Here is an 11,452-nt window from a genome sequence, read left to right on the forward strand (position 1 = left end):
TGTGACAATGAGTCGTTTAATGAACTGACTCCCAAGACTAGAGAAAAACCCTATATGGAAAATTTTGCTTCCTCTAAGATCAAGGGAACCGAAGGTGTGATTCTGAAGATGACTTCTGGAGAGAAAAAAATGAAATTATAGAATTTTACATGTGCCTAACATTCGAAAGAACCTAGTTTCAGGAAGCCTTTTTAGTGCTCATGGCTTCAAGATCCCACGATCGGGCACGCCATCTACCCACTGCTAGACTTTGCAATAAGATATCACCAGAGCCCGATCAAAATAAGACTAAGGTACGCTACTTTGTCTAAACTCTCAACACTAAATAAATATGAGACCGTCGTAAGGAACAGAAGCCCTAAGCATCGCCAAACCCAGAAAAACTACTCAAACAGTCGTTTGGCCGAAGGACAAATGACATCCTAAGAGCAAAATTCTGAATCTCCCTCACCTAGAGGTGGGACTGAAATCATCGTCCCAACAAAGATCGGATCGACCAATCAATCTAATTCTTGAGCTCTAAACTAAGAGGGAACGGAGCCCCACACGCATAGACTTTTAGGCAGAGCAATGTGGCGGTAATTTCTCTAGACCAATCTTATGGTGCACAACATCTTGACATCACAACAACTAAGACAAACTTAGAGCCCGAAGAACCCCAACTCATCAAGATCATCCTCAATTGCCTCATGTTCAAATAAAACTTCCGAATGTAATTATTATTTCGAGATCAGTACCAGATTTTTTATCCATTATTTTTAAGGTTAATTTTTCTAAAATAAATCTCTAAATTGCACGAATTCACAAATAACCTATTAAATCATTGTATATCCATCCATGAGAAATATTAAATATGAAAAACAAAAGAGAAGGAGAAATAAATATAACTAGTAAAAGAGAGACACTCCTCATATATAAATGATAAATAAATCTGTAGCATTAAATTAAAAAGAACAAAAAATGCAGACAATCAGAAGTCAATGCCCGAACCACCACCCTTACTATGTAGTAATCATCACAAGGCCCCCACTTCTCTCATAGCATAGGGTCATAACTTGGTGCGCTCTTGACTTCCTCTCAAATTTCAATCTACCCTTCTATATAAATATAAAAAAACAACCTACACTACACTCCATTAATGCTACTTCCAACTTCAATTTTATCTTTCACACAAATTACCAGACCCTATTGCTCAGAAGCTGCAGTAGGAGGCTGATCCAACCCGAAAGTTTGGGTCTTGTTGTAAATGGTGCAGGAGGAGTTAAGAGCGGCAGTGATTTGGTGTACAGTGCTGCTTAAATGGCTATTAATGGCTTGTACGTTGCCGATATCGAGCTTAGCTGATGGGATTGTGCTTGCTAGAGCTTGAATACCCACAGTTAATAGACAGCCTGAACTGTAATTATTACTACAGTTCTCATTGAAGTTGATTGTACTGCCTGGTTTTTTATTCATTGGAATTATCACAAACCCTAGGGGAAGAATAGGGATGGAAGATGGATCTCCCCCGCTCATTATCGTGTTTATTGATTCCACATTCACCGTTGAATAGATGATCAGGCTGCCTGATTCATGTGTGCAGCTCTCTTGTAGCAGTAGCTCCATATGCTGGGATGAATTGCTCGCTACCTGTGTTTTATATACAAAAACAACTTCAAATTTAGGGGAATGTAGGACAACAATTGCTTAGGTTAAGGTTAGGAGGAAAATTGAATCCTAAACTTGACGACACCGAGTATCAACTCCTTACCACTTGAGTTAATCACTCTTTAACGAGAAATTATACATCTTATTTGGAACTAACAACTAAAGGGGATGCCCCATTTGTTAAAAAGTTAGGACCTTGTAAATGAATGAAACCTCATATCCATCTTTACAAAATACACTAACAAAACTACAAAAACAGTCCCAATCCCGGGACATTTTGAGGATACCACATCATCACAATGGTCCGGGGACAGTTTGGTACGAACCATTATGATGGTGCCACGTTAACAACGATGATGCTGATGTGGTATCATGAACACAGTCCCGGACAAGTGTAGAATATCTGTTATAGAAGGACTTACGTTGATGCGGAGGAGAGAGATGCAGTTCCCAGGATGAGAACCGTTAGCAATATGACCAACCTCTTCTAAGGAATGCCCATTAGAAAGAATGTCCAGCTGAAGCATAGAATAATGATGAATTAGAATCAGAACTAGACAATTAACAAACCTTAATTAAAACAAGAAGCAGGTGAATAATTACCTGTGCTCTACGGTGTACATCTCTGAGCAAATCAAAGACTAGGGAATGTGAAAAAGGTAGCCATGTAGTTGAAACAGCACATAGAATGAGCCCGCTTGGCTGCCCAGAACCATCTATTACTTTCCTTTGTGCTATTCTAACTGTGTCTTCAGCATCCTGTGATATAGCTGTCCATTGCTGCCCATTACAACTGCTTATATTCCCACTAAACGTTGTGATCATTCTTTTAGACAATCGCATCAAGTTCTTCCTGATTTCAGCTGATTTAATAGCTGCCAACATTTCAAACATATGTCAATTTCTGACACGATAACACAATTTACATAAGCAAATATTATCTATTCGACACGATTACGAACCTCCTACTTCCGGGATATTTTCTGCCATCAGACTAGCAACCCTTTTGCACTGTCTTTCTAATACAGCCAGCCAGCGCTGAGCTCCGAATGCAATGCCACTGGAGACATATTCACTAAATATCTGGTGAACCGGCTTTTGTTCTACCTCAGCATGTTCTACCCAAGTAACCTGCGTTGATTTAACCAAGAAAATTAAAATCAAAATCAAAATCATTATCAAAGCAATTGAAAAACACAATCGATACAAACTTGTGAATATCCATTAGGCATGTCTTGAATGAGACAACCAGAGGGCTTTCTTCGGTACATCGGATAAGAAGGCTGAAATTTGTTGTGGTGGAAGCAGCTATCCACAGGAAAATCAACAATAGCCCAACATCCCTCCTGTGGAATTTGTTGGCAGTAGCGAAGAAAATACGCCTCCCGACTTGGGACCAGAGGCGAAAGCACCTGGAGTCCTGCAAACATCTGCATTCTCCAAAGAAAAATAGCTAGTCAATTTGCTTGGCAGCTAAAAACTTTAATTAGCCATTACAAGAAAATAAAGAGTCAATGATTCCATACAAAAACGGGCACAATTAGCGACTCACATTTGTCGCTATTATCTTTGCAGTCGTGAACTTACAGACCTAGGTCCAAAAATACATGTCTATTAAATTCCTAATGATTTTGCTAATTCTGATTCAAAAACCTATCATGTTGGACTAATTTACCAAAACAATATCAAAATTAGATAGAAAAAAATGGCACATTTAGCAACGGAAATTCGTTGCTATTATCCCCGCAGTCACAAAAGTCAGAAAATGCATGTCTATTAAATTCCTAATTCTGATTCTAACACATAATGTTGGACTAGTTTGCCAAACAATATCAAAATTGAAGGATCAAGAATCATAACATAAGAATTGTTTTGTGTACCAGAAGAAGAGTGCCACTTGGACTAGAAACACCAGTAGCTATAACGTGAACAATTTTTGCTCTAGCAACAAGTGAAGGAAACAGCTCCATCCATTTATTCTGAAAATGAAACAAAAGAAAAAAACATTAGTTCCCATAACCAGATTAACCAGATTAATATTTAGTCTTTACAGAAGCAAAATAATGAACTTACAGCATCAAGAAAAGCATCAACTAAATTAATGCTATTCATAATGACCACAGCAGCACCCCGAGTCGCTTCAGACTTCATTTCAGCTGAATGCTGCTTGAAATTGAGAGGAAACTGAGACATCTTAGCATATTCATCAAAGTTAAAAGTTTCCCTTCGGGTTTCTTCGTTTAGGGTCCAAAGAGGCTCATTTGTTCGGCACATTCGAACTAGTTCATCCATGGATGACAACGAAAGCTCCTTTGCCATGGCTAGTTCTTCTTCCATAAACACAGTACCACGCTCGGTATATGGAGAAGCTTCAGGTAACATGGGCATAGGTAAAATGTGATTTGCTAAAGGATCTGTAAATTGCCTTGGGAACATGTTGAAATCCAAATCCAAAGAAGGTTGAAGAAGTGGAGGATCAGGTCCCATTATTGCTTGCATTGGCCTTCCACTGTTACGAGAAATAAAGCTCAAAGCACCTTCTAACTGCACAACATTTTAGAATTAATTCATCAATAAATAATCCTGATTTCATATTTATAACAAATGAATCCCATTACATTATTGCTTGATCTGGATATTTACCTGTTCTCTGAGGCGTGCATTTTCCAGGCGCATATCTTCGAAGGGAATAGCACCAGGCACGGCTTGACCACCACAATTAGGGCAAACAAGACTGCGTAATTCAGATTGTAGCCTGTAATTCTCATTCTTCAAGCTATCATTCTCAGCCCTAAGAACGATATTATCTGCTCGATCATGCTGTGCCTAAAGACAGGACCACAAAAATTAATTAAAATGAAATAAATAAGTTCCAATTTTGGAGTTTCATAAAGCATTAACTGTGTCCAGTATAAAGAAGCACATGCACAGGTGAGAGTTTAAATAACATAGACAGAAGCTTATTAAATTCATACAGACTGTATATTTATAGGACTCTCGATAAAAATAAAAAGAAATGCTATAGTTATGGTCATCATGCCTTTGCCTGCCTTTTAGCTTGTATGTTTTGCGTTCATATTCACTGTTTGTTTTCGTTAAATGTGACATAATAATCATACTTTAATCTTATTAATTTGGTTAATAAGTTTAAAATAAGATAATTATACCAGATATCAAAAATTCAGCAGGAGACAGGTAATCGAATAGCAAAATGAAAAACAGAAGATTTCCTACACGAAAATAGCTATTAATAGATATTTCTTACTAATAATCAAACATTTCTATTCTACTTTGTTGTCTAGAATGAAAAACAAATTAATACAATTTTATTCTTAGTATCTATAATGATAAACTTCATGTTATTATATGTACATATTGTTATCGTTCTTACAAAAAAAATTAAAAAACTTATATTATACAACAAATTTTAAAATCTTCGAATTCAAAACCATCTTCAAATTTATCTTAATGTTACAAAAGAAATGTGAAAAAAAAAATCAAAACTATGCGATTGATATAGAATAAAATAATAAAATATATATTTTTTTAGATATGTGAAATTGATGTAATTTAATAAAATTGAGAGTAAAATTACAGAATTTCAACAACAACAAAAAAATAGAAAGAATAGAAGGTTATGTTATGATTGTTTGAACGCGGTTTCTCGGGAATCGGTATTTAGCCATATGTGTATGGCTCAACTCAACGTCTTCATTTAAGTACTGATAGCCCTTTTTTAGGGTTTTACCATTATTATTTAGCCAGCTAGCTTCAGTGTAGTAAAAGATAAGACTGTGTTTGTTTACCTTCATTTGTGTACGTCGATTTTGGAACCAAAACTTTACTTGTCTCGGCTTCAACCCAAGCTCTTGGCTCAGTTTCAGCCTTTGTTTATCATCAGGGTGTGGACAATCCCTAAACAGCCTGCAAAAAGATAAAAAATAAAAATAACTTTTCTATTTTTCATCAAATGCTAAACAAAATCAAAGAAAAAGGGGGAAAAAGAACATACGATTCCATTTCTCGGATCTGTTGAGCAGTATGTCTATGATAACGCTTCCTGTTCGTCGGAGCTCGATCGGAGCTATCTGGTTCATCGTTCACTGATTTATCTTCAGCTTGTTCGCTCCCGGAACCACTTTCCATTTCTTCTCTACTCCCTCTCAGCATCAACCCATTTTCATCTTTCTGATTTCATAAAATTATTAAAATCGATAATAATCCCCAAACATCAATGGATAAAATAAAAGAGAGAAATAAGAAAGACTTACAGGGAACATATCAGAGAGAGAATTGAAGGAGTTGTTTTGGATGAAATTATAATTATTGTTTCCCATCGCAGATGAGTAAATTGCGTCTGGAATCAGATTATTATCTCCTCCTCTATACATTGTATAAGTTCGAGATTGTCTTCTTACTTTTCCAGATTCAGTGAAATCAAAGTAAATACTCAACGGAGAAGAAGAAGAAGAAGATGACCGGAATTTCAGAATTTCAGATGACACCTCGGAGGAGAAATAGGAAGACTGTAGTCTATGTATGTATATATATATATATATCACTCTCTGAGTGTGAGTGATAGGATGAAGGAATGAGTATTTTTTTTGTCATAAATTTCTAATTTATTGATTTGGCCGTTTAAGGGGTAAACTCGTAACTTATAAATGAAACTGAACAGGCGGTGCGTGTGTTTCAACCAGGCTGCATTCCGTAAGTCCGTTTTACTAAATAAAAGGAAAAAAAAAACGAAATGTATTTTCTACCCCTCGGGGTCTTTTTCACATGAATGTATAGATAATCCGATATTCTGAATTGGGATGGAAACGTTTACTTCATCCATGGTATCCGATTTTTAGATAAATTACTAAATTTATATTTTGTTAAATTATTATTTTATGTATTGATTCTTAACGGATAAAGTTATTTATGGGTATTTGTAAATTAAATGAGAGATGTAAAAAGTATATCCGTTAGGATAATAAAACGAATACGGGTAATTAAAAAATTAAACTAATAAGAGTTTGATATTAACACTATCTGTGGGTATCATATCCGTTGTCATCTCTGGTCTGAACCCTCAAATGCATAAAGGGAACCATGATGTAGCGTCTATTTGTACGGCACATTCATTTCGGGTCCGTTTGGTTTATCTGTTGGTTGCTGTTGTTGTTTACTGTTGGAAAATTTTGCTTTTCTAAACATCATAAATTCCTTGCTTTTATTAAAAAAAAAAAACTATTTTTCATCTATAAAAGAAAAATATGAGATGTCTAAATGAAAAGACAAACGACAAATACCTAAAACTATTTAGTTTTTTTAACAAACGTTAAAATTGAAATTTTATTATTTTATATATGTGGTCTAAATCAAATTTCTTCAAAAAATTTGAGAATATTTTAGTATTTTATCCCCCAAATTATTGACCCCTCGCTAAATACAACTATACTTTTAACATGCCATATGTAATAAAAGTTTAGAAAAGTCTAAATTTAACTTTAAACTTTAAAAAACACTGCAATTTTCTCTGTAATACTCTTAAATAAGATTAATTTTTTTCGGTTAATATAATTATAAAATAATACGTTGATATTTAAATCTGTCATATATAAATTAATTATAAAAAAATGTCTAAAATATTATTAAAACAAGAATAAATAATTTATCAAAATATATATGACTATTTTATTTAATCAAAATTTTTTTAAAAAAATCCAATGTAATAGTCAAATAAATCATTTTTAATTTTTTTATTAGATATAACTACAATTGATATTGTTTTATAACATTAGAGCTAAAATTATATAATTTCGTCCATTAAAGATAAATTTACACTTCTACAAACAAGTTAGGGGCAAGTTTGGAACTTATCCTTCACAACAAAATATTAGAGACAAATCTAGCAAATTTGGTATAATTGTCAAAAGAGAGAGTGTTTTGTGTTTGTTGAAAAAGAAAATACCAAATTGAAGTAAACGATTACATATAAAAAGTCAAAGGGAATATTTAAAGGGGTTCGCAACCGTTGATTTAGTGTGGATCCGCTGTCTATCTACAGATCTGGACCCACTTCCTACCATATCTAGCTAGGCAAGCTTACAGGGTGTGAAAAGGGTATTTTTGGGTTTGGCAGATTTTAAATGGCAGTATCTTACTGAAAGTTTCTTTCTCATTTATGATTCCATATTTTCCATTTGTTTAACTTAAGATATTCTTTTGCTTATTTTTAGTTACTAATTAATATACTTACTTTATTTTTCTTTTTTAATTTATTGTACAAGATTTTTTTTCTGTATACAGATTTTTTTGTATAGTTTAGGGTGAAAGTTTCTTCTTCTTTAAGATTTATGTATCAAGTTCAAAATATCCTACTTCTTTTTTTCTGCCTATTTAAAATAAAAATAAAAATTAATTCACACAGATAAATCACACAAAATTCTTCTATAAAAATAATTTACATAATATAATAAGAAAAAAAGGGTAAATTACACACATGGCCACTGAACTTTACCCATTTAACATTATAGTCACTGAACTTCAATTCTTAACAGTATAGCCACTGAACTTTACACTTTTTAACATCGGTGCCCACTTAACGCCTCAAAACAATTATTGAAGGCCTAAAAATAAAAAAAAATTCCAAAGCGTAATGATATTCTAAGTAACTTTAATTCTTAAAAAATTTCGTTTTAAGGTCATTTAGATGGTGTTTTGTTAGGAGAGAGATAGTTAATTTTTAGAGAAATAAAGCTCCAAAAAATGTGTGGTGAAGCTCTTAGCCTAGTGGTTGAGAGCTTACCTATGTCTTGAGAGGTCATGGGTTCGAATCACATCAGGGTATGGTGGGGATTTTTCTTTCTTCTTTAATGTAAGCGTATTGCGAACAATTTTAATTCTTGAATATTTTCATTTTGAGGTCGTTAACAGTCACTTTGAGGACGGTATTAAAAAGTGTTGATCGATTTTGAGATGTGTGACGACTAGTTCTGTTCGTGAATTGGATCGGACTGGATTCGGGCCGGATTTAATCGGATTTTACATTAAACTATATTGTCTAAACCTATGAAATAATAAAAACCTACCCACAAAGCAAGAAACATACATTATACATGTAATCATGACCAATTTTGAGATTGTGGAAGATGTGCGACGGCTAGACCTGTTCATAGATTGGGTCGGATTGGACTCGAACCGGATTTAATTGGATTTTACATTAAAATATTTTTTCCAAATCTAATTCAGTCCGAATTATTTTTACATCGAGTTTGAACCGGACTGGATCAAGGTAAGAAAATTGATTCTCAAACCCGGTCCAATAAAAATTAATTAAAAATAAGATTAAACTATACAAATGAATAATAAAAATAGGAGGGATAAGGTACCAAAATAGGTCTACGATTTTTGGGGAAGTATCAATTTAGACTCCACGTACAAAATAACACAAATACAGGCTTAACGTTTAAAAATAGTATCAATTTAGGTCTCAATAACGGAACGTGACACGTCATTCATATCCTTTAGGGTAATTTACGGTTTATTCTTGAGCTAAATAATCAAGTTTGGTGTTTAATTTCACATATATTTCAATAAACCAACGAGAAGTAATAAAATATGCACTTTTAGTTAGTTTGAATCTCCTTTTGTTATGAATAAAGTAAGTAAATAAATCAAGTACTCTTGAGTTCATTGGTTGTATTTTACATGCTTAAGGAATGCATGCAAGATGAAAGAGACAAACGAAAAGCACAAAAGTGACACATCATACGCCATGTAAAAGGAAGAAAATACTCGTCTAGAGTCTCACACGGCGTGTGTAAAGTCAACACTGCGTGTGGGTGTGAAGGGAACAAGACAGCAGTCAGCGAAGACATTTCGGAACTGTTCCTTAGCCAACAGGCATCCCACATGGAGTGTGGGAAGCCTGAACGTGCTGAAATTCGGCTAGAACATGTGTGAGCCAGCCACATGCCATGTGCGACCAATTTTCAGCAATTTGAGTGTGAAACGACCGAAGACAAATGTAATTACGATTATGTCCGAGCTTGATTTATGTATAAATAGGAGTGTTTGACACTCAAGTAGACATTCAGTTTTTATGTAATAAAGTCTTTATACCTTGAGAGCTTGTTGTAATTCTTTGTTCTCCCGATAAAGTTACATTCCATCCTCGTTCCCCAAGCTCGAGAGTTCCACCTCCGAATCCGAAGCGACGAGTCTGGTTAGCTAGTTCTAGAGCGTATTCCTCTTTTACCTTGTTAACTAGTTTGTACTCTTCTTATGTGCTATATTCGGTTGTATTCTGTTTTTACGTTTTTCACATTTATAATATATGGTTTATGGTTTTCAGTGTCACTGCACTTGTTGATATTTATTCTTTGCTTTGATTCTCATAATTGATTATTGTGTAGGTTGATTACAACATCCGAAATCCATTAAGATTCACATAGTTGTTGCCTTACCATAATTGACAATCCAAAAACCGTATTAATTGACAAGCCACGAAACTTACGGGCCCTATTTTCTGAACCTAAGAATTAGAGTTTTCCTTAAAAGGGAACCACGGTCTAAGAACTTCACGAAGTTGGTCGGTTTACATATAACTGCCTTTGTAAGAGTAAACTGTTACTCGTATATATTCTGAAATATTTTTTATCATATGTTGTAACTTAACGTCATCTGTATCATCCCATATAAGGGTTTGAAACGCATGAAAACTATTTCACCTATAGCCTAGGAGTAGTTTATATAGTTGTTATCAAACCAACCTAAAGCATTCAACGCCTAGATTTATAGAACCGAGTAATTTAATACTCGCGTATAAATCTCATGTGGATTCGACACCTGAACTTAACCAGATTTATTACTTGAAAACGACGATGTATTTATCCCTTAGTTGAAGTTGTCTCGAGAAATCACCTCTCGGGACTTCTCCCACCAGGTTCCTACACAAAAGACTCCAATCCTTGCATCATCTTTGTTCGAACTGCCATCAATTTGGTTTTGAATAGGAAAGGGTTTGACTTTTGACTTCCTAATGGAGATTTTTTTTGTGATCCATTTTCGATCGTATTTTCCAATCATTTTTCAAAGCTTTTCATCACAGAGTTCCGACTCCAGTGTCTACATCGACATTCTCTGCTCTCCTTACATTCCTCCGAAGACAACTAAGTAATGAACATATTTTAAGTTGTTTAAATTATATCTGATTTGAGATTCCTTAATCCTAGGCAAGATTGAAGGGTCATGATACGAGAATAATTCATGTGACATCTCATTAATCTATGTGCTTCGGGAGAGGTTTTATTCCTATTTAATTTAATCTTACGATTTCCTTTGATTCGAACACTCGATAGCTTAAAATGAGGATACAAATATACTGATATTATTTTCATGACATTATTAGGTAACGAATTGAAATTCATAACCTAATTTATCTTATTTAATTCATATTTTAACCATCATTTTATTTTATGTATTATATTATAACTAAAATACATTTTAACTAATTTAATAAAATTCGTTTTTCAAATATCACATTTCAATTGTGTAAAATCGTAATTGTAACTTATTAAAAAGAATTATGTTTTTCTTACCAATGATATCATTAATTTTATTTTAAAAATAAAAAATTATATTATTATTTATAGATAAAATCATTTTATTTTTAATTTAAAGAATTCATATTTAATAACAAAACTTCTAACATTTATTTTTTGTTTATAGCTATTAATTATACTCTAAAAGATAGAAACTAAGGCTCTGTTTGGGTTACCTACTATTTGATGTTGTTGTTTATTGTTTGTTGTTA

General features: G+C 33.7%; 1 protein-coding gene across 1 annotated transcript; it reads right to left on the bottom strand.

Moving 5' to 3' along the window:
- Positions 1-859: 859 nt before the first annotated feature.
- Positions 860-6,140, bottom strand: LOC136233018 (homeobox-leucine zipper protein HDG5). Its single transcript, XM_066022546.1, has 11 exons — positions 5,919-6,140; positions 5,660-5,835; positions 5,454-5,571; positions 4,291-4,473; positions 3,721-4,191; positions 3,528-3,626; positions 2,859-3,077; positions 2,610-2,778; positions 2,251-2,522; positions 2,070-2,165; positions 860-1,629 (listed from the first exon to the last, which is right to left on the bottom strand). The coding sequence occupies exons 1-11, from the start codon at positions 6,036-6,038 to the stop codon at positions 1,186-1,188; spliced, it is 2,367 nt and encodes a 788-aa protein (XP_065878618.1). The 5' UTR covers positions 6,039-6,140; the 3' UTR covers positions 860-1,185.
- Positions 6,141-11,452: the final 5,312 nt, after the last annotated feature.

The sequence above is a fragment of the Euphorbia lathyris genome, chromosome 6 (genome assembly GCF_963576675.1).
Source record: "Euphorbia lathyris chromosome 6, ddEupLath1.1, whole genome shotgun sequence".
NCBI lineage: Eukaryota > Viridiplantae > Streptophyta > Magnoliopsida > Malpighiales > Euphorbiaceae > Euphorbia > Euphorbia lathyris.